This window comes from Cervus canadensis, chromosome 8 (genome assembly GCF_019320065.1).
Source record: "Cervus canadensis isolate Bull #8, Minnesota chromosome 8, ASM1932006v1, whole genome shotgun sequence".
NCBI classification, from domain to species: Eukaryota; Metazoa; Chordata; class Mammalia; order Artiodactyla; family Cervidae; genus Cervus; species Cervus canadensis.
This window is the reverse complement of record NC_057393.1, coordinates 56550901-56574963: the sequence shown is the minus strand read 5'-3', so window position 1 is coordinate 56574963 and position 24063 is coordinate 56550901. Positions and strand designations below refer to the sequence as shown.

The following is a 24063-nucleotide window of genomic DNA, read 5'->3' as shown; positions in this document are numbered from 1 at the left end:
TCTGTCCCCTCCACCCTCAAGAGAAAAGTTAAAATTATAATAAAAGCTCTTTGAGAGGAAATATAAAAAGCAGGCTCTTTTTAAGTAGACATCTTGCACAAGTTTCAGGCATGGCTATCAGCTGAATCTATGAAGGAGATTAAACCCAACTGTCTCAAAGAAAGATGTTTACATCCTGCACCCAACTACCAAGTGATGATACAAGAGACAGAAAGAAGCTACTTAACACTTTAACTTCCTATATGCATCAAGGAAGCTTTCCTAAAGTACCTTGTTAAGTAAATCCCAGGAGGGATGAGACTGAAACCCTGGCTCAGTATTTACATTCATCACGGAGACTGTACTGGACCTTGTAGGCTATGGACACGCATCTACCACAGGGTATCCATTTATCTGCAACCCTGGGCCACTTCACATATAAAACATAGTTTTTCAGTCCTGAAGGTGTTTGCCTACATCTTCTCTTTTGATGTAAGAATCACATCTACAGGAAATACTTAGATACACATTTGGTCAGCTCAAAAGTATTATACCCTTAGGTATAATACAAGACATTCAAAAAAATAATCTCTACAAAGTTTTTTTTTTTTCAACACAGAAGTATAAGACCTCTGCAATATTGATTTTAATAAGCAATTCTTCTTAATTAATCTGATTTAAGAAATTAGAGGTTTGGCCCCTTAAAAATGCTAAAAACAACAACAAAATAACTTGATATAAATAGCTTTTAAAGTGTTGTTTTTAGTCAGCTGAGACAGGTCCACATAGACATAGATTTGTAAGTTTATAAACACACTGAACGCACACTTTAGTCAATTTATTATCATCTAATTTTAATGAACAGCATGTGGCTAAAATTTCATTTGACAGTAACCGTATTCAAAATAAATTGCTGCAAGTACCTTAAGGGCCCACAGGTTAACTACTATGTAGTTCCTAAAATATTAATTTGTACACAATGGCTTGATGACAGATGTAAAGGAAGGAACACATGGCACATACTTAAAAAGTTTTTTGAACAGAAAACCCGGCATTTTAAAACCTTCGTCAAATTCAGCATCGCTTTCCTCAGAATCATCTTCAAGCCTCAAACTCTGCTCTTTGTCCTTCAGTCTCAGTTTCTTCCATCTCCTGCCAGGAAAACAAAAACCATATTTTCATTACTTTGGTTCCAAACCAGATTAAAATAGATAGTTCAAAGTAATACAAAGAAAAAAAGACAGACAAAATAGAACAGTCCTTTAGCTTTCTGCTGCCATCATTACCCAAAACACTGATGTTCAAGAGAAAAAAAAAAAGATTCTCTTTTCCCTCCTCTTCAATTCAATTCTCATTTGAATTATTATAGCTGCTCTAGAAATATTCCTGTAAGGTCTCATTTCATTATCAAAACTACTTGCTCCTCTCCCGGCATACCCTAAGGGAAAATTCCTCTGCTAGTTCCTAAGATATATGAACTTAATTCTAGAAAAGATTCAGTGGAAATTTCAATATAACTAAATTTATAGATACTAAATGTCATAGCTCCAAAATGACAATGTAAGAAAAAATAAATTTTATTTATAATTACTATTTCTGTGCTAAAGATATGATGGCCATAGCATAAAACAGCACAACCTCTTGGAACATAAAGCAAGTTTTCGGTCAAAATTACTGTGTATCAGATTCACATGTTGATTACTTAATTAGGGACAGGCATCAACAATATAAAAGTATGGATAATTGTACGACTGAGAAAAGAAAGTGTTCGCTAAATAAAATCTAAGTTATAAATTTAGTTATATGATGCTTTTCAGATACGAAATAGGATGAACATTTATATTTCAGAAGGGTGACTCCATGTATGTATAACAAAAGAAACATCTAAAGATCTGAGAGTATTAGTGATACAGCAAGGCTATTGGGGAGGTACAGTCATTTAGTCAGACTAATTCTGCACCCATATAACTAAAATGGACACTGGTGTCATAAGAGAGGAAAAAAAAAAAGTCAATAGCCTCACATTCTAGTTGCTTCCAAAATAATAGGATAGCTTTTTGCAGTATGCACACAACTGATACTTTGATTTTCACAAAATGGCGGAAATGAAATAGCGCAGTAACACAGATAAATGCCTTCCAAGTAGAAAGCTCACAGGAAGGGGATAAGAACAGCAACGCATTTAAGACATCATTAATCTGCCCCGACTACACAGGACTAACAGAGAAAGTGTGAGGGAAGGTAGAGGAAAACATGAGAGGATAATATTGCACACGCGGCCCAAGTGAAGAATGTGTTTTCCAACACCAATTACCAAACCAGCACAGAGGCCAAACACACGGGCAAGAGGCAACCCCGTGCGTAGATGCTGGAAGGCCTTAAAAGCACATCCTCTGATTAATTCTAGCCTGGTGAAAATTTCAGCGCTTCAGAGTAAGGAAAAGAAGGGCTAACTGAGGCTTAACTGTGATCAGTAAGGAAGAACTAGTTGGTGATCTGAAACTACTTCACAGGGCACTAGGAGAACCTATAAATAAGCACTGCTGTTGATTTCCAGAGAAGAGACAACGGAAAAGGCAGTACAAGGCCAAGCCTAAGAAAAAAGCCATCACATAACCATGAAGTTTAATATGTGACAGTGTTTTTTTTTTTGGGAAAATTTTAATGGCCTTTTTGTGCCTAACCTCTAAAGGCAATCTCTTCCTCTCTTCAATTAGTATTTTTCTTTCTTAAAAGTCATCACCACGCAATTCAGGAAGTACCTCTAAGTGGCTCTAACAGTCTTAGCTCCTCTTCTGAGTTGCACATTATCTACAAATTCAGGTAAGCACAATGGTATATAGTAGTGGTTCTCAACGGGGGGGGGGGCAACCTGGGCATCCTCTGAGGGTGACCCCCATCCCCATCCCAGGATAACTTGACAATGGAGACAATCTGGTTGTTCCAAGTGCTGGGGGGCGGGGAGACATACTACTAGCATTTAGCAGGTAGAGGCCAGGATGCTGTTAAACATCCTACAATGTCCAAGATAGTCCTCTACAACAAAATATTATCCAGCCTCAAATATCAACAGTGCCAGGCTGAGAAATTCTGATATAAAAGTATCCCTTACAATTAGAACTTAGAAACTAAAATGATGTATATCCATTTTCCTGACATATATATATATACACACACACATATCTGATTTTCGTTATCTGAAATTTAGCAAGCAAGCAATTTCAGATAATGAGATAGCCCTCAGTACCCAAATTCTTAAAATCAGAGCTCAGAACCAAACATCTGCATAATAAATTTCTTTTTAGCAAATTTGTGGATAATATAAATTTTGAGAAAAAAAATCACAAAAACTTAAAAAAAAAAATCACAGCCACTTAAAAATACTTCATTTTGCATCTACTCAAAAATAATTTACAGGAAGAAAAAGAAAAGCACCAGAAGACACTGGCTTTATAAGTTCTGCACAGCAAGGTCACTGAATATTCTGCATCCAAGAGTTTCACACCTTAAACTTCACTGACAAATGATAGCTACTTCCTTAGACCTAGCCAGTTCATCTTTGTGGCTATTAAATTTCCCACCACATCGTGCTGCTTCAACAGAGTTTCAGCTTCCTCCCTCTCACTCTTTCCTCTCTGAAATATATAGGCATCATGTTGCCACAGAACACACAGCACCTAGGAAACCGCATAAGCCACTACAGAATGATTGCATTCCAGTGCCTTCCGCTTCATAAAGAAAGATGAAAAGAGACAAACATTTATCCAGTTTGGCTAACAGATGACTAAAGGCGGTGGGGAAAAAAATCATTATTGCCTACAAGTATTTGTATCGTTGTGAAGACAAATTGCCCCAGTAGAATCGTATGCACATATTAAAGACAGAAAATACCAGCGTTATAAAACCACATGCACGTGTGGCTCCAGCTACGAGATTCTCCTGGTATATAGAGCAGTAATTCCTCATGTGGCAAAAAACCAAGAGACCTGACCGTCTAACCAGCGCCGCGAACGTGGGCAGCACCAAGTGTTGGTCAGCAAGAAGGACCACGTGGCACGCTAGTGGGGTAGAGGAGAGCCAGATTCACCTCCACGCTGACAGAAACAGATGTCTTCCCATCTCAGATGCCAACAGGGTCTAAAACTGCTCTCTTCAGTGTGGTTAACTCGCTGGTCCTGCAGGCTGGCAGGCTGAGTGGCCTGCCCAGTCTTCAGGTATAAAAGGGGCTTCCGTGTTGCGAATAAAGCGGGTCTGACGTATGCCCAATGAGCACAGGCCCAAACCCTCAGACTCAGATGGTCCAGAATCAAATCCTACTGCCATGTATTACCACTTCAGCCCTCAGCAAGCAACTTAACCTCTTTAGCAAAGAATGCCATCTATGTCACTGGATTTGAGGGAGGATTAAATGTGGTGCCACATATAAATAAGATAAGAATATAATAGGTGCTCAATGAATTAATGTATTATACATAATCATATGTACTTACTAAAACCTCACACAACCCTGAGAGAACTGTCACAATGCTCATTTACAGCGGAATAAACAGAAGCAAAACACAGTTCAACACAATCTGCACGTGAGAAGACAACGCAGCACGAACACGTGACCAGATTCTGGAACAGGTACATCTGTTCAAAAATGATGACAATCTGTCAAACGGATGCTCAGTAAATGACTGTGATGAGCACGATCACCATGAGTAAAGACACTTAGCCATCAGAAGACATCTGCTGGAAAATGTCAATTTAGAAGTTCAATAACAGATTTGTAAATAGTAAATTGTCATGAAGTATGGCCACCTTTTTATATGATAGTAACAACAAGATTAACTACAGATTAACCTAAAAATGGTTGGGAGTGAGTCAAAATTAAGATCTGGACCCAGAGATCTGAAATCTTAAAAATGGCCTCAGAAATGTCTCAATTCAATTATTTCAATAAATAAGCTAGATGATGGATTTTAAAAGTAGAACGGGGCAGTAAATAGTCCAATATTTACATTTTTGAAAAAGAAATCACTTTGCATATTTTCTAGCCCCTCGTTTTAAAAGAGTCACACATGTAAGAGTCACAGCTGCAGCCACATAAAACCAAGCGGGCCTGGTGTTCTCTGGCAGGGTTTCCAGCTCCCCACGCGATCGCCGTAGTCAGCCCACTGCTGACGCTGCTGGCAGCTACTTAGAAGAGAACCCAGTAATAAACATAAACTTACAATTCCAATCAGATGCAGGCAGGGCAAATGCTCCTTGGCTTCGCCGCATTCGTGCAGGAGTGAGAACCTGGCCCAGGCTGGGGGCCCTGGGGCTGATACTGCAATAACGATCTGTCAGCAGCGGCTCGGACCCAGGGCCCAACAGGCAGCAACGCTGCACAACCAGCTGAACTGCACAGGAACAGTATGTCCTTCAGTTGTAACCTACCGGCATGCCTTGTTGATGGAACCCTGAGAATACATCTGAGAAGTTAATTTCTTTTCGAAGGAGAATTTCCAGCATCTCAAGGACGTTCAAAATGCCAGAGCAGAACACAGTCAGCTGCCACCATGCCGAACCTTGGAGCCCACTCATCTGCATGCCCTGTACTGTCCCCAACCTCCCTCCCGCAACACACACATTCATTCACGTGCCTGGGGACCCTTCAGACCTCAGCCCGAGCAGCACCTCTGGAAGAAGTCTTGTGCAACCAGCCAGTTAGATGTCCCGTCCTCCAGGTGCCTTCCTAACACCACGCACCTTGGGCACACCTGATGTCTCCACTACCAGAGTGTGAGCATCTTTTGAAATCTGTATCTGTCTCCCCTGTTAGAGACAGGGAGCCACCTGAGGTCAGAGATGGTCTCAGTCATTTTCATATCTTTAAAGACTAGTATAATGCCCACTTCACCAGAGGCTTGATAAATGCTAAAGGAATGAATCAACAGGGTTCAGAATTGGGTGAGGAGGACCCACGGGCAGAGAACCATGGCTTGAAAATGGTCGTAAAATACGTCCCTCAGAAATGGTTCAAGAAACGTCCTGTTCTAGCTCCTTTAGGTCTGCCTCCTGCCGCACTTCCTGCCCCTTCTACATGCATGACTCTGAAATACTACTCTGGGCTGTAGCCACTGCATAAACATGGCTGGGTCCACTGCAAAGAATGAGGCTTGGCCAAGAGCAACTGCAAAGTCAGAGATGTTTAATTTAGAATTTTATAAGGAGGGGAAAAAAAAAGAGGAGAGTAAGCTCATTACATTGAATGACAAAAATTTTGTAAGTTGTTTTCAATTCCTCATTTCTGTTTTTCTGGGTTTCCTAGGGGATTCACTTTGCAACAGGACTGGTTTTTGCACACCAGCTGATGGGAAGAAAATAAGGAGTCCTGAGTTTGGGTCCAAGGCTCCCAAGGACCAGGTGGGAAAGGCTGGGCCAAAGATGCAACTTTTTATGAAAGGATTAATCTCTTAGCAGAGGAAAAAAGAAGTTTACATAGCCCTAATCTATATTTACATTACCAGAAAGGAAATAATGTTTCTAGTGTTCCCACTTTCATCTTTTCTTTAATCCATACATATAATAGTCACAGCTGCAACCCAACAAAATGAGGTGAATGTGTTACTCACTGGGAGGTTTTCTAACTCCTCCAGTCCCTCAGACTCCAGTGGCAGCTACCAGAGCAGAACCAGCAAAAAACACAAATGTAAGCTACCCACTGAGAAGGAGATACTGGATGTAGCCAGAGAGCTACATTACAGGTCTATAACTAGTAAGGGGAGGTCTGAACTTCAGAAATACCATTTAACAACACTGCATTTGTCTCCTCGACCACAAAATGAGCCAAATAATAGGTCCTTATAGGATTAAATGAAGTAATATGTTTACTATATGCTTTGGAAACTATTTTTAATACTGCATACATGTCAGATACTATATCACAATTATTGGCAGATTACACAAAAATGCAAAACTGAGAAATCTGAATTAATTGTAGGTTAAATGTGAACAGTAACAAATGTCAAGACACTGTGGAACTGCAATCTAAGGTGGGCAGGAGTTAAGTGTACGAAGTCTAGAAGGTCATCACGCTACTGTGCCTGTACTATCAGCCAAGATGAAGATTATCATGGTCACTCTGAGCACTCACTGAGTGCAGCAAAGATGCAGAAAACCAAGCTTTACAAGGCACAAGAGAAGGATCTGGAACACTGACCTCTGAACAGAGAAAACTAAAGAACCAGTGTAATCTTGACCCACCCACACTCAGAACCAATGAGTAGGCTATTGGTTAGAAGAATGCCCCCTGAGCAGATGTCTAGTGCCCCCTAGTGTGTTCCAAGGAGAAATAATTTTTTATTTCTCCCCAACTGTTAATAATGTACTTATATAGATATTTTATCACTAAGTGGACACAGTCATATTAATAAGAATATAATATATGAAAGGTTAAAAAAAAAAAGCCTAACATTAAACAAAACTAAGTTTATAAGAGCATATGCAGTATGAGTTGGCAATGCATATTAAGTACAACTGTTAAAAGTGCTTTTTACCCTGGAAAAACGTTCTCTCTTCATACACATAGATATTTACATAAGCTCTTCCTCATGACTCTCACAGACCCTCTTACTGGCTTGATGAAATCTTACTAGAAAATGCTTTACCTAGTGGACATACAAATAACAAGACTAGCTAATTTTTGTTGAGTGTCTGATATCTGCCAAATGTCTCAGGTGTATTACCTTTTGTAATCCTAACATCACCCTTGAAGAAGGTACTGTCATTTACAGATGTGGAGATACACAAGACCTTATAGCTACTTGGTAAGACTTAGGCATTCTGACCCCATGGCCTGTGATCTGCACCCACTATGCCATATATCCTAAAAGAAATCCAACCTTGAACATTCACTGGAAGGGCTGAAGCTGAAGCTCCAATACTTTGGCCACATGATGTGAAGAGACAACTCTGGAAAAGACCCTGATGCTGGAAAAGATTGAGGGCAGGAAGAGAAGGCGGCGACAGAGGATGGGTTGGATGGCATCATCAATTCAAAGGACATGAGTTTGAGCAAACTCTGGGATATACGGAAGCCTGGTGTGCTACAGTCCACTGGGTCACAAAGAGTTGGACACAAATTAGCGACTGAACAACAACCAAAATGCCCCCCTAGCTGTGGACAAGCTATGTTTTGAAATTATATATACATACATATTATGTTTTAATACATAATATTTTTTTTAAATTTAGAGGCAGGAAACACCCTAATAACGACAACTAAGAGTAACTGATTAAGCGTGCTGGGTACTGCTTTAAGTATTTACATGTATTAAATAATTTTATCCTTACAACTCTATAGACAGATACTATTCTTAATCTCTTTCTTAATTAAAGAAAGGTAGGCAGGGACAGGTAAAGCAGCCTGCTCAAGATCACCAATGTGAAGGTTCTAACCTGGAGTCTGTGCTCCTGTTACATAACCTTGAGTTTCAAAAACATTTTCAGACTTGCAAAAAAAATCACCCTTTTTCTCATAGCAGCAGCCAAAAAGGTCAATAATCATCTCTCTAAATGCTCTACAATGAAAACACTTGTACAAGAACAAACTAAACTCTAAAACGTCAATTCAAATTTGTCTCAAGAAACATCAGTGTGAAAGTCTAAGGAGAGGAAAGATGGCCATTGTTTGTACAATAACATGATTCCCTCCACACCATGCTGCTGTGCAGGTTGGGTCAAAACTCACTCTTCACTGGACACCTGCTAACTTATCCAAGTAACAGTGAAATCAGTTTAACAGTTCCTCTGATTACAGATAATCTGGGCTGAAAAAACACATTAGTTCAGTTAAGTCACTCAGTCGTGTCCAACTCTGTGACCCCTTGGACTGCAGCATGCCAGGATCCCCTGTCCATCATCAACTCCCGGAGTCTACTCAAACTCATGTTCATCGAGTTGGTGATGCCATCCAACCATCTCATCCTCTGTCATCCCCTTCTCCTCCTCCCTTCAATCTTTCCCAGCATCAGGATCTTTTCAAATGAGTCAGTTCTTCACATCAGGTGGCCAAAGTATTGGAGTTTCTGCTTTAGCATCAGTCCTTCCAATGAATATTCAGGACTAATTTCCTTTAGGATGGACTGGTTGGATCTCCTTGGAGTCCAAGGGACTCTCAAGAGTCTTCTCCAACACCACAGTTCAAAAGCATCAATTCCTCGGTGCTCAGCTTTCTTTATAATCCAACTCTCACATCCATACATGACTACTAGCTTTCACTAGATGGACCTCTGTTGGCAAAGTAATGTCTCTGCTTTCTAATACACTGCCTAGGTTGGTTGCTCTTCCAAAGAGCAAGCGTCTTTTAATTTCATGGCTGCAGTCACCATCTGCAGTGATTTTGGAGCCCCCAAAAATAAAAGTCTCTCCCTGTTTCCATTGTTTCCCCATCTATTTGCCATGAAATGATGGGACCAGATGCCATGATCTTAGTTTTCTGAATGTTGAGCTTTAAGCCAACTTCTTCACTCTCCTCTTTCACTTTCATCAAGAGGCTCTTTAGTTCTTCACTTTCTGCCATAAGGGTGGTGTCATCTGCATATCTGAGGTTAGTGATGTTTCTCCTGGCAATCTTGATTCCAGCTTGTGCTTCATCCAGCCCGGCATTTCGCATGATGTACCCTGCATATAAGTTAAATAAGCAGGGTGACAATATACAGCCTTGACATATTCCTTTCCCAATTTGGAACCAGTCTGTTGTTCCATGTCCAGTTCTAACTGTTGCTTCTTGACCTGCATACAGTTTGAAAATTCTTTGGCATTGCCTTTCCTTGGAATCAGAATGAAAACTGACCTTTTCCATTCCTGTGGCCACTGCTGAGTTTTCCAAATTTGCTGGCATATTGAGTGCAGCACTTTTACAGCATCATCTTTTAGGATCTGAAATAGCTCAACTGGAATTCCATCACGTCCACTAACTTTGTTCATAGTGATGTTTCCTAAGGTCCACTTGACTTTGCATTCCAGGATGTTTGGCTCTAGGTGAGTGATCACACCATCATGGTTATCTGGGTCATGAAGATCTTTTTTTGTATAGTTCTTCTGTGTATTCTTGTCACCTCTTCTTAGTATCTTCTGCTTCTGCTACGTCCATACCATTTCTGTCCTTCATTGTGCCCATCTTTGCATGAAATGTTCCCTTGGTATCTCTAATTTTCTTGAAGAGATCTCTAGTCCATGCCTGAAGAATATGGATGGAGGTTTGTGACATTGTACAGGAGGTGGTGATCAAGACTATCCCCAAGAAAAAGAAATGCAACAACGCAAAATCGTTGTCTGAGGAGGTCTTACAAATAGCTGAGAGAAGAAGAGATGCTAAAGGCAAAGGAGAAAAAGAAAGATATACATATTTGAATGCAGAGTTTCAAAGAATGGCAAGAAGAGATAAGAAAGCCTTCCTCAGTGATCAATGCAAAGAAATAGAGGAAAACAATAGAATGGGAAAGACTAGAGATCTCGTCAAGAAAAAACACATAATATACTTAATACCAGACAAAACAATACACAGGCACACCTTGGAGATATCACAGGTTCAGTTCCAGACCACAACAAAGCAAATATTGCAATAAAGCAAGACATATGAATTCTGTGGTTTCCCAGTACATATACAAGTTATGTTTACATTATACTGCAGTCCAGTAAGTATGCAATAGCATTATGTTTAAAAAAGCAATGTACATACCCTAATTAAAAAATGGTTAGTTAAAAAATTGTTAACCATCATCTGAGCCTTTAAAGAGTCAACCTGTTTGCAATAGTAACATCAAAGATCACTGATCATAGATCACCACAACAAATACAATAATAAAAGTCTGATATACTGTGAGAATTAAAAATGTGACACAAAGATATGAAGCGAGCAAATGCTACTGGAAAAATGGCAATGATAGACTTGCTTAAGGCAGGTGTCACAAACCTTCAATCTGTATTGCCTATACTCAAATGCCTATACCAACCTAGAGAAAAAGCAAACTATACCTCTTAATGGGAATTGTCAAATACTAGGAGGCTGAGATCATAAATTAATAAAATGAATATGCCCTCTCCAAAATTTCCAAGGAAGTCACATATTTTGCTGCTTGAAATTTACAACTGACCTTATTGCTCTGTTTTCAGTTTTAAGTTGCAAGGGCCACTAAGATCTGTAGTGATTGTGAGGGGAAAGTCACACATCATACAGTTAAATCATTCCTAATGTAGGGTGAAATTTCAATATCAGGATCATTCTCCACAATTGCAATATCCATGAAAGAAATTCTACAACAGAAGCACAGTGAGTACAATTTGATTTTTAAAAATATATTCAAGGCACCAAGCTGGGTATTTAATATAGTTTGCATTTCTGTGGTGCAATAGGTTTTCTATTTCAGACAGCTAAGAATCCCTCACAGATTAGTCTAATTTGCTAAATTGAGATACTCAGTGTTTTACTTTTCTTATCTGCCTTTTTATGGTCTATCTGGGTGGACTTAATTGGCACATCTGAGCAGATGAAATACCCTCAGTTAGGAGTCCAGATCTCACAGAGTAAATTAAGACTGATGCAGACAATTATGCACTGGAGCTGAGGATGAGAGGTGTGTGCGTAGCACGAAGCAGAATTAGTCTTCATTTGTGTCTTAGCTTCGTCATTTAAAAGAAGCCAAGATGCTCTCTATGAAACCTCCTTTAGGGAGTTAACTTTTTCTTCTCTCTTTAAAATACAGATTACTACAAGAAAAGAAAAAGGAAAAAATATATATATGTTTATTTCTTAAGAAAGCAATTAACTCCCAGAAACTGATGACAAGAACTGTCAATAAATAATTATAGTTTCTGGGTTAAATCTAGATTAAATTTTAACCAAATTCAGATTTTTAGAGATCAAATGATTTGGGGTATTTTTTGTTTGTTTGCTTGCTTGCTTTGTTTTTAAGGCACAAGCAAATCAGGCTCTACAATGTAACTTGGCCTTTGCCTAACTGTGACCTGAATTTCAGTGCAGTACAAACAGAAGTCTAATTGAAGGATAAACATGGTACAATCACAATGCAAAGGGACTGACTCTAGACAAGAGGAAGAGGCTCTGTGAAGACAATAAAATGGAGACAGAGCAGCTGGGAGCGTGCGAGGCACAGCCTTCAGCACCATTTCTAGCCAGGGCTGGGACCTGCAGAAGTGTGAGCTTGTCCTCATCAAGTGATGGGAGAACCTGATCACTGAGGCCATGCTCTTCTGGGTCCACGGCACCAGTCCATGCTGACAGACCCCTCCCTCCTGACCCAAACCACCTTCAGCTCCACCCCAGCCCCAGCCTTCTCACTCGCTGCTACCCTGGGCAAAAGACCTCAGCTTTCTCGGCTCAGGATCCTGTCTCCTATGGGGCCGTGAGGACTAAACCACTGGACCCACAGAGACTGAAGCACTGCCAAGTGGTACGCATTTACTAATGTCAGTTATCCTAGTTCTCATACAACCTCCTCCCTCCCTCATGGATGCCCACCTCGCTCAGACCTCCAAATTTCGAATCCAAGAGACTTTTTCAATGTTTATCCTCCTGGACTTGACTCCTCTTGGCATCTGAAAATAACAACAGCCCTCCCCTTCTAGAACTAGGCATGTATACAGCCAAACCCTCTCAACAGGGGTCCAACTCACCCCTACCACAGAAGCCACAGTGCTCAAGGGAGGGGTGATGAAGACACCATTTACCCAGACAATTTAGCCGTGTGGAGGCTTCAGATATTCTGTAAGATTTACACAATGAATGGAGTCATCTGACTTTTTAACTCCAAGCTATTCACACTAAAATAAAGTTTAAAATGTGATAAAAGAAAAACCTTTAAGATTAAAAATTATCAGAAACCAGTTTTATCAATGGGCACCATGACTCCAGATTCGGGTTATACCACACCATGAGGAAAATTCTATCCCCATCCACATCAGACCTGTTAAGCTTTCCAGACATCCCAGCAACCTCCCCAAATCTTCATCCGACTGACCTGGGTTTGGTTTCCAGTCTTGGGAGGCAGGGGTGGCTTTGTCCTGATTCTTGGCACCACCGTGTGGCCATATACAGATATTGCCCATCGCACCCAACTCCAAGTCCTGGCTTCAAACCCCAGCTCTTAGATCATGGGCAAGTTGATAAACTTGAAAAGGCCAAGATAAAGTTATATATTACATGTTATATATAACATGTGTTATAAAGTTACATATTACAAGTTATATATAACATGTGACAGAAATATATGCATAGGATCAAAGACTGGAATGAGGGACTTCCCCTGCAGAAATAATGTGCCCCCAAAAGCAAATCAAGTACTTTCCTTTTCAATGATGCCCTGAAGTTTGAGGGTAAATGTGGCAAGTGCTTTAACCTGCATCCTCAGGTTCATATCAACATATCTGAACCACTCCACAGACCAGGCCCAGTGCTGGGACCAACCTTCTCCACAAAATCTTGCTTAAAGCACCTCCACCTGATTTCATTACACTCTTCACCCTGGTAGGTCCCATGTGTGCCCTTGTCCCCTAAAAGACTGCAGATTCCTCGCAGGAACGGAGCCGGGCATTCATGCAGTGAGAATAAAGATGAAGCAATGGAGTTGCGCTCATATCTCAACTGGGAAATGAACCAACTACACTGAGGGAAGCAGGACTGGTCATCTGGCAGGGAAAGGTGCGTGCATGAAACGTGTGGTCTTCCAGGCCACTCTGGACTCAACCTGGGCACATATCACCCAACACTGAGTGTGTCTTATTTCTATTAAGTGCCTGGCCCTGGAAGATCCCAGATCCTAAAGCAATGGATTTTACGGAAGACTTCACAACTGAGAGCCATACCCTAATGGAAACTTGACTACCACAAAATTAAAATAAAAAATTATGGATGCTTTGTAAGATCTGTTAGCACTGACATGAGTAAGAACCAACAGAATAATTGCTTCTAAGAAGTGGCCCATTCATCATGGTACATAACCAGAGCTATGAAAATCAGGGAAAAAAAAAAAAGAAAATCAGGGAACACCATTGAGGGGACAGCCTGCAAATGCAACAGGACAGAGAAGAAAGCAGGATAAAAATGTGGAAAAGGCAAAATATACAGTGTAAAAGATGGTTAAAACTTCCAAGACTGACCTGAAATCTTGGGCTAAGTCAGAGAAAGTAGGATTGTAAGTGCTATTACCTAGATCCAGAAAATGTTAAGCTGTAGTAAAGGTCTGACAGGGTATTCCTGCTGAACATCAACTAAAATCAAAAATACCTAGTTAGGACTAACCTAGGGCTAATGAAAGACATAAGACTCTCAACTTGAGAGAACTAAGCAGGTGAGATGTCTAGGAATCATCCACTTTTACTTCTAAGAGTTCAAAACAACACTGTAATTAGCATGGCTATAATTTAAGCCCTGTTATATAAATATGTATAATTTAACACATATTTGAGTTCAAAAGGTACCTGCGCTGGATATATATTTCTAAATTCTAACCATTAGGAGAAACTCATTTTCTATGTTGTAAACTAGTTGCTGCTGTTGTTCAGTTGCTAGGTCATGTCCTACACTTTGCAGTCCCCACAGACTGTAGCATTCTCTGTCCATGGGGTTCTCCTGGCAAGAATACTGGAGTGCATTGCCGTTTTCCTCTCCAGGGGATCTGCCCAACCCAAGGATGGAACCTGCACTTCCCGCGGATCCTTTACCACTGAGACACCAGGGAAGCCCCTTGTAAACTATATGGGGCTTTATTCTAATCATCAATCATCAAACCATACTATTAATAAGATAAGAAATCCTAATCTTTTTCTTCACTCAAGGGGTTACCATTACAATTTCAATCTGTCTACAAAGATCAACAACAAGAAACAACAAAATATAGAGTGACTGGCAGTTTTAAAATATCCTTAATATGCTTTTCAATCCTGAGCACTTTAGTTTCTTTTAACATCCCCCAATCCAACGAGTACCAAGGGAGATGCAATATAAACATTTTAATGTGGATATCTGCAGTTTAACAATTATCTGCCTTAATAACTATAGCTATAAAATTTTAAGAGCTATAGTATTTTGGTGGCAATTAGAGTTATTGATATTTCTGAAACTCATTGGAGATTCTACTGTAACTTGAGCAAAAACTGACTTCTGATATGGCTTTGGATATAACAGTTTTACAATCTTAACATTATTAAGAAAAACTTATTGCCATGAATTTAAATCTATATTTAAAATTCAATCAAAACAAACTGCTCTTGATCAAAATACCAATATACTTAAAATACATTTAATATTGACTCAATTTAATGGCAAGAATATTCATTCCACTTACAATCAATATGGTGAGATTAACACTTTTATTAATTCTCTACAGCAGTCAAGGAAAAAATATGCTGCTCACTGTTCAAGAGTATTGAGTAATACCCCTCAAACAACTTTACAGATATGGAACGTGCCAAGTAACTTTAAAGTTGCAATAAGAAATGACAAATACTAAGCCACTCTTCAACCCTGTCTTGCCAAGTAAGGTATTACTGCAGTGTTGAGTGTAAGGGCTCTCTTAAAGACCTGGATCTAGGTTGCAGGTACTCAAATCATTTATGAAAATAACTATGCTCCATCTACTTCTAAAAGGTTAGGTAGGGAACATATGTGGCAATGTGGATGGAGAATGTCAGTAGTTCTAAACAAGAAGAAAAGAATATCAGGTCAATCTTCATTCTCAAAGGTTAGTGGGAAGCTACAAAATTACAATAAACTACACTGAGAAAAAAAGAAAAAACTGTTGAGGATTGGGGAAAAAATATCCTGGGAGCAAATATTTAAAAAGTAATCTGAAAAAAAAAAAAAGTAATCTGTTAAGCAGATTCTCACATCCCCTTGAGCTTCTCAGTGCTCTCAGCAAGCTAAAGGCTGAGGCTTGAGTCACGCAGCATACTGTTCCGTGAGACACAGTGGACACTGCAGGGTACACACTGGTTTTCATGGTTCACAGAAAACGTGTGAACAGACAACGCTGACTCCACAAACGAATGTGTTCACCTTCCTTTTATCTTACTTACACCAGATACTGACAAAATCATGGAAATAAGAAGCCAAAGTTAGTCTCTAGCAAACACAAAGAAGAGACAGTGGGAAGGGTATCCTGGACTTTCGAAGCCCATTTCTGGCACTGGAAGGTTTAAATTCTTTAAACAAGTACTTTTTTAAGACGAGGAAGGAGGCATTTAGGAAAGCAATCTTATTCTTTCATACACTAAAACTTAAACGTCAGCTCTCTGGACTTCCTGGGGGCGCTAGTGATAAAGAACCCACCTGCCAGTGCAGGAGACATAAGACACACAGGTTCGATCCCTGGGTTGGGAAGATCCCCTGGAGGAGGGCACGGCAACCCACTCCACTATTCTTGCCTGGAGAATCCCATGCACAGAGGAGCCTGGTGGGCTACAGTCCACAGGGCTGCACAGAGTCGGACATGACTGAAACGACTCAGCATGCACACACGTACTCCTGAAATTATCTCCACCCAGCATACACCACACAAGCCAACCTCCTCCTCCTCCCCAGCCTTATGGCAAGGCACCCACTCTCCAAAGGAAGGCACACAGCTCCTGCTTTATTCCTTTGCATGCCTCTTGACCCAGCCTTCCCCTTAAGCTTTTCTTCTTAGACTTGCCCCCAAATCTGAATGATGACCCAGAAGTAGAAGCATCTTGGGTCAGCTCCACTGAGGATTCAGGGGCTCTGATGATTCTATCACCGACTCAATGGACATGAGTTTAGGTAAACTCTGGGAGCTGGTGATGGACAGGGAAGCCTGGTGTGCTGTGGTCCATGGGGTTGCAAACAGTCGGACACGACTGAGTGAGTGAACTGAACTGATGGTTCTATTGGGCTCAGGCTGCAGGAAGTCCAATCTTTGGATGAATAGGGGTCTAACACACTAAGCTAGACCAGAACTCTTATTAATAAACCTGCCACCTACAATAAAACACAGCCCCTGTGGACTGACCTTAATCGTTGCTTATAATAATCTTCATCTCCATCGTCTCGGCATCTCACTACCTTCCGACCTCCTCCCGTGGCTTCAGCCTCTTCCCCAGAACTTGGAAAAAAGTCATCATCCATCTCCTGCACAGTGACTTTCTTCTGCCGTTTCCGGCGACTGAGCACCAGCCTCTGCTCCCAGCCAGTACCTTCCCCGGGCAGGTCGGCACCCACTGCCTCCTCCAGCTCCTCCTCCGTGGGCAAGTACTCAGAGTCTTCACCTTCAGAGTCCCCCTCTGCCTTTGGTCTCACATCACAATCCCAGGGTTTCTTTCCCTTTAGCGATCCCACCTGCCCCTGGAGCTGAAGAGCCCTCTTCTGGAGTTTCTTGATTTTTTTTTTCAGGCGTTTATCTGTTTTCGATAGAACTTTGCCTCTCTCGTCTGGTTTGTTTTCACGGAGCGTTGAGCTCAGCTCAGGAGTGGCCGAGGCTGCAGCTTTTTTAGCTGCTCTTTTATTACAAGCTTGCTTCTTTCTTTCAAAGGACAGTTTCGCTTGATCTGCCAAATACTTTTCAAAGCCTGACGCTTCATTGAGCATTAGTTTTCTGGGTTTTTTCTCCTGCTTCTGAGCGATCTTGGTACCAAAAGGTGTCATCTGGCCAGTGCGGACGAGCTCTTCCCAAGCGGTCTCCTGAGCGGGCATGAGCATGCTGCCAAGGCAGGATGGCTCCGCTTCTGAAAAAGGGATGACAATGCATTGGGTACTAACATAAAACTTTCCAGAACAGACATGTGTGCTACTCAACACATAGATACAAAAAAAAAAACCACTGATGTACTATACTATATATAAAGAACAGTGAAATTTAATATACTCCTATTCAAAAAGGTCACTTCTCAGTAACTTTTCCCAAAATACTGCATTATAAATATGCTTTCTGGGCATCCAAAGACAGACCCAGTCATATGTAACATACAGAGAGAAATTTTGCCATGTTTCCTTATCAAGTAAAGAGTAGTCCTTGAAGAAGCAATCTCCCAAGTTTGCACATCACTGCTAACACCAGCATTGAGAGGGACTTAAATTCAAGAGACAGCAGAACTGAAAACAGAAATCTAAACAATCAGCATGCACCTAAATAGGTTAGACATAAATGGTGGCTCTGCTCCGTTCAACAGGATAGTCACCACATGGCCATTTAAATTTACACTGAGAATTCATTTTTTCAGTTGTACTTGCCACACTTCAAGAGCTCAATAGCCACATGTGGCTAAAGGCTACCATGATGAACACCACAGACAACATTTCCATTATTGCAACTATGTCTACTGGACGGCACCACGTCAGATAAGTAAACTGACTAAAGGGACGAACTAAAATTGGAAGTTCTGCTATACTAATAGAAAGCCACCCAGAAATCATTCCTCTTTCATCAGCTGAAATTAATCTCTAGCAAAATTACTTTATCCATAGCCAAAATATCAAAGGAAGCAAGGCTTAACGGGGAGGAAACCATATTCTAAAATCTATGATCTCTTGCAGGCCAATAACACCCGCGCAGTTTTTCATTAAATGTTCACTAAAGAAAAACATACATCAGAAAGTGCACAAATCCTCAGTGTACAGCTCAGTGAATTTTCAGAAAAATATACCCACACACACCTGAAGACGGAAACAGCAAACCACTCCAGTATTCTTGCCTGGAGAATCCCATAAACAGAAGAGCCTGGTGGGTTACAGTCTACGGGGTTGCGAGAGTAAGACACGACTGAGCGACTAAACCACCACATACCTATACACCAGCACACAGATCAGGAAGCATAAATTACTAGGATCCCCAGATCCGCCTTTCAGGGTGTCTCCCAGCTTCTAGCCCACAAGATACTGACTGACCTGTTAACACTGAAGATAAGCTGGACCTGGCATTGAACTTGGAAATGTCTGTGCTTGGTCTGGCTTCTTTTGTTCACAATTATGCCTGTGAGTCATACTTGCTATTGAATTTGGTTGCAGCCTGTTGATTCTCTTGCTGCTGTTAGTACAGTATTCTATTATACAACTCTACTACAATGTTTCCATCCTACTGCTAATGGACGTTTGGGTAGTTTCCAGGTTTGGACTACTGAGAATAACGTTGCTACGAGTATTTCAGTACATATCCTTTGGTAACGCTATGTATACGATTCTTTGGGTATATTAAGCTCTGGTAGACAACACTGAACATTTCCAAAGTGGTCCTGTCAATTTTAAGTTTTATCAACAGTGTTTCAGAGTTTCAGCTGATCCATATTCTTGCCCTTCCATTTTAGCTATTCTGGTAGGTGTGCAGTAGTACCATTCAGGGGCTGGAATTTATATTTCCCTGAGTGACTAAGAGAAGAGAAGGCAACGGCACCCTACTCCAGTACTCTTGCCTGGAAAATCCCAAGGACGAAGGAGCCTGGTAGGCTGCAGTCCATGGGGTCACAAAGAGTCGGACACAACTGAGCGACTTCACTTTCACTTTTCACTTTCACGCATTGGAGAAGGAACTGGCAACCCACTCCAGTGTTCTTGCCTGGAGAATCCCAGGGTCGGGGGAGCCTGGTGGGCTGCCGTCTGTGGGGCTGCACAGAGTCAGACACGACTGAAGTGACTTAGCAGCAGCAAGTGACTAATGAACTAGGGAACGTCTACACAGATTTGCTGATCTTTCAGGTAGCCTCTTGTAAGGAAAATGTCCAAATCTTTCACCAATTTTTCTTTTCTTTTTTTTTGCCAGTTTTTCTCACAGGTGGTCTTTAAAAGAATAAAAAAGATTTCTAGGAATTCTTCATACATTCTAGACTCAAGTCCCTGCATTAACACAGATATTGCAAACATTTTTTCCCATTCTCTTAAATGCTCTTTCAGCAAACAAAGACCTTAGTTGTAACATAGTTCATTTATCAAATCTTTTCCTTTACAGTGAGCATATTTGTGTCTTGTTAAATCTTTGCCCCAAGATCATGAAAATGTTTACTATAAGTTTTTTTTACCCTTCACATTGGAAGATCTGCAATCCATCTGGAATTTACTTTAGTACGCTATATAATGGGCCAATCTTCACATTATCTTCATGTGAATTAACCCAGCACACTTAATGAAAAGATGATTCTTCTCCACAGCACTGTACTGCGACATATATCATACATTCAAGTGACCACATATGGGTGGGTCTGTTTCCTGGACCCTCTATTTTGTCCCATTGGTGTACTGGTCTACCCTTATGCCACTACTGCACTACTGTCTTAATTATTATAGCTTAATAACAGGTCTGGATATTTTATTCTTCTTCAGGATTGCTGTGGCTATTCTTGACCTGATGCATTTTTATATAAATTTTAGAATCACTTTACTGGTGTCACTCACCTCAGCCTACTCTTCCTACCCTACACCCTCTCCCTCAGAAAATTCCCTGAAGTTTATACTGGGGTTGAATTGAAACTAGAGAAGGATAGAACTGACATCATTACAATATTGTATCTTCCCATCTATAACCATGGTGTATCTCCCTCATTCATCTTCTCTTAATTTTTCAATGACATTTTGCTGTTTTTAATGTAGAGAGCACCAAAGAAAACTACTTTTTTAAACTAAGAGTTATTTCCAGGTATTTTGATTTTGATTATAATTGCCATCTTTACTAAATTTTTATTTTTTACTTTTGCTCATATGTAGAAATATGACTGATTTTTCTATACCGACCTTGTGTTCAATGACACTGCTAAATTCACATAGTAATTCCAGTAGAACACCCACTGATTCTTTCAGGCTTTCAATATGACCAATCACACATTCCATAAATAGTGATGGTTTTATTTCTTTTCTTACATTACTACACTACCCAGTAGAATGTAACAGGAAAGGTGATAGCAAGCACCTCATATCATCACGGATCAGAGGAGCAAAGCCAACTGCTGCAGTTTATCCCACCAAATTCCAGGAAAGGATTTTTTAATCAGATAATCCTCACAATGATTAAGAAATGGATCATTATGTGGAGAGCAGGGAAAAGGAAATCTCAGGAAAGCATGGGAGCAAAGAAATGAAGGTCTACTGTGCTTATGCCCATCTCAAGACAGGCTTGGAAGGTTAAAGAATGTAGCCAAGGTCTATACCTGGGAAATAAAGAGCTGGGGTGCATAAAGCCTAGACACTCTGCTCTCCTGCCTCCCCAGACAGGGCACAGAGCACCAGGGAGAAGAAAGGGACCCCAGAAAGTATGGAAGAGAAAGGGTGATAAGAGAGACCAGGAGTCTTAAGTGTTGGCTAGAGCCCCAGTGGAAAGAGATAACAGGAAACAGGCGCTCAGAAAAAGGGCAAGGCCATAAGTGTACAGACTTTAAGATACTAGAACCTAGGTGGCCAGAGAAGCCATAGGGAAGGGGTAAGATTATTTGGAGAGACGTAGTATTATAAAAAGAGGGCTCAGCAAGAAATTCTAAGAGTAATTATTATTTAAAATAAGCATAGAAAATCTGGTCAAAAACAACTCAATAGAAATGGTCAGAAGGCTGAAAGGAAAATCAGGAGACAGACATGGCTCCTGAGAGGCAGGGAAGTAGCAGCTGCTACAGACAGGCCAAGTGGAGCTTTTGGATTGGGGGAAGCAACAATTACCCCTGGGTCGACTTTTACCAAACAAATAATAGGAAGCAAAAGATAACAGCAAGTTCTAGGCAGCCAGATCAAGAAAAAGTTTTTTACCAATGAGAAATACAGCATTTCAGCAGCAGGAAGCACTGGTCACAGGCCCAGTGGATTCCGTAGGACAACTCTGATAGCACAGCTACTATTTCTTTCCATCACTTCAACTGAGTCTTCACAATTCTCTTGTCTTACTGAATGGAGTCAGCACAAAATATTTGCTTGAAGGGCTTAAATCCATATTTCAACTAGTAAATAACTGAACAGCTACCAACAATTTCTAAACACACATACACACACTGACACTCAAGACATTTTGTTTCAGAGCTTATGCATCTTCCCAAAAGGTTTTCCAAAAGACACCCATCCAGGGCAGTGATATAAGCAATATGGCCATGGATTAAATAACCTGAATTAAGATGCCTTAACAACAGAATTGATGGTTAGAAAGCCTCTCAAATAGGTCCCAAAAAGATTTGAAAAGCAATTCTATGAATGTTGACTGGTGATACTGGGTCAACAAAATATAATTCAGTCAAGATGTTGGGTGCCTTTATGAAATTAATTATACAAAATGTTAAGATTTCTAATTTATTAAACGTAATACTAAATGGGCACCAGGAGCCTCTATTAGGGTGAGTTAAAAATTTACTTTCATTCTCTGAAGCCCCAAAGGACTTGTTAATTCGTTTCATCTCACAGTTTCTCTCTCTCTGAACAGTCTCAATCTAAACATCAAAGAGCTGCAAAGAAAGATACATAAAGGAAAATAAAAACAAGTTAGACTAGTAGACCAAGGTTAGGGTTAGGATTAGGGCTAGACTAGGTTCTATAGGTGTAGAGAATAAAATGTCCTATGTTTGTTGTGACACTAAGCAATTAAATGTATTTGTCCAAACACCCAGGCTGGGACTGGAGAGACACCCTCCACTGACAGAGGTTATCAGGCCGCAATTCGAGAACAGAGACACCATCCCCGGGATCCTCACCTGCATCCTCCTCCTCCAGACTGGCATGATCTAGTTCAACTTTTACCTCTGCTCCTCCAAGGATGGCCTGGAGTCGCTTTTGTTTTGCTGTGATCTTCTTCAGCTGTTGTTCCTTAAATGGTAAATGTTGAATACAAAAAAATAGCAGTGAAGTGATTAAATACAAAAGGCTGCATCATAAAATTTTAAACACTTTAATCAAGGGCAAAATCAAAATAAAACACAAGGGCCATATATTACTATTACTACAGAGAAACTTATCTGAGTAACTGCTACTTTTCTAGCAGGAAGTAGCGTGTTCCCCCAGGCAGCACCCCATCCCCACCCTCCTGACTGGGTGGCACAGTCTTCTACTGGCTAAGCACCTAAGCTCCACATGCACTGACCCTCCATTGACTTGGGAGGTGGCGCTGCTCTACTTGTCCCCATCACACACTGGGTAAATCACAACATTTGTTTCTGACCTTAGCTGCCAAAGGGCTATGAGGTCAATAGGCTCTATGGCAAAGAAACACATAAATGTCCAAACAGTTGAAAAAGTCAGCCCCCTTGATAATCTACCATATTTCTGATTGTCCTTTATAGTACACTACTCAATCACAACATTCTAAAAACAAAATCCATTTTGACAGACCCTTTCACTCTGTCCTTCCTGCCCCCCCGCCTTTGTTTTGTCTTCCTCCAACATCACCAGAACTCAGCTATGTGGCCATTCCTAGGGATGCCCCGGTTCACTAGGCCTGTGGTAGGTGGTTCTTCTTTCCAAGGTCAAGAATGTTTAAACAGCAGACGTGAGTGGGGGGAGAGGGGACATCCTGATTATGGACACCATGTTATTATGACTTGCAATTCTGTTTTATCTTGCAGGTTTTCTCTCAGCAAATTCTCATTTAAAACAGCCTGTCTCTGAACAATCTCTCTCTAAACATCAGAGAGGTGCTAAAGAAAGACAGAGGAGTAGACAACCAAGTTAGACTAGTACCTAAAGTGGTCTAAGTATTGGTCCTCACTGCTCTTTGAAACCCCAACCCACCAGAAGCCCACTATTCACATGCTCCCACAGAGGCCAGATGGTCCCCTGTCTGCTTTGGGGAGACACCGGCTGCCTCACTCCACTGTGAGCAATGACCTATGAGCTACTGCTATGGAGTTAAATGAGGAATCAGTGTGGTGAAGACCATGAACTGGTGAGTGGAAAGCCAAAGGAGGAGCCAAGGCTACCTAGCCCCCAAAGGTAAAGCCCAAACAGGCGTCGTGAGGACCCTACTCGCTGCCCTGAATCAACTGCAAGCACAAGGCCATCTGTCAGTCACTCTGGACGGCAGTAATAAAATGATTAAAACCAGTCATTTCTACCTCCTGCCATATGTTGTTATGGAGTGTACATAAGTTCTAAAAAATGATTCAGACTTTATAAACACAAAGTCAAAAGTA

At 40.8% G+C, this 24063-nt stretch overlaps 1 protein-coding gene and 1 long non-coding RNA gene across 3 annotated transcripts in view; one reads left to right on the top strand and one right to left on the bottom strand.

Annotated features, from left to right (window-relative positions):
* Positions 1–24063, bottom strand: part of ERCC6 (ERCC excision repair 6, chromatin remodeling factor) — a 72443-nt gene that overhangs the window by 40659 nt on the left and 7721 nt on the right. For both annotated transcript variants that reach the window (XM_043476336.1, XM_043476337.1), the window contains exons 4-6: positions 22630–22741; positions 16995–17706; positions 1003–1131 (exon numbers count right to left, since the gene is read on the bottom strand). In XM_043476336.1, the coding sequence (XP_043332271.1) occupies positions 1003–1131; positions 16995–17706; positions 22630–22741 (953 nt within the window). The remainder of the gene's footprint in view (positions 1–1002; positions 1132–16994; positions 17707–22629; positions 22742–24063) is intronic.
* Positions 2670–23656, top strand: LOC122446313. Its single transcript, XR_006270842.1, has 4 exons — positions 2670–2802; positions 6278–6372; positions 22546–22749; positions 23497–23656. It is a non-coding gene; the product is annotated as an uncharacterized LOC122446313 (long non-coding RNA).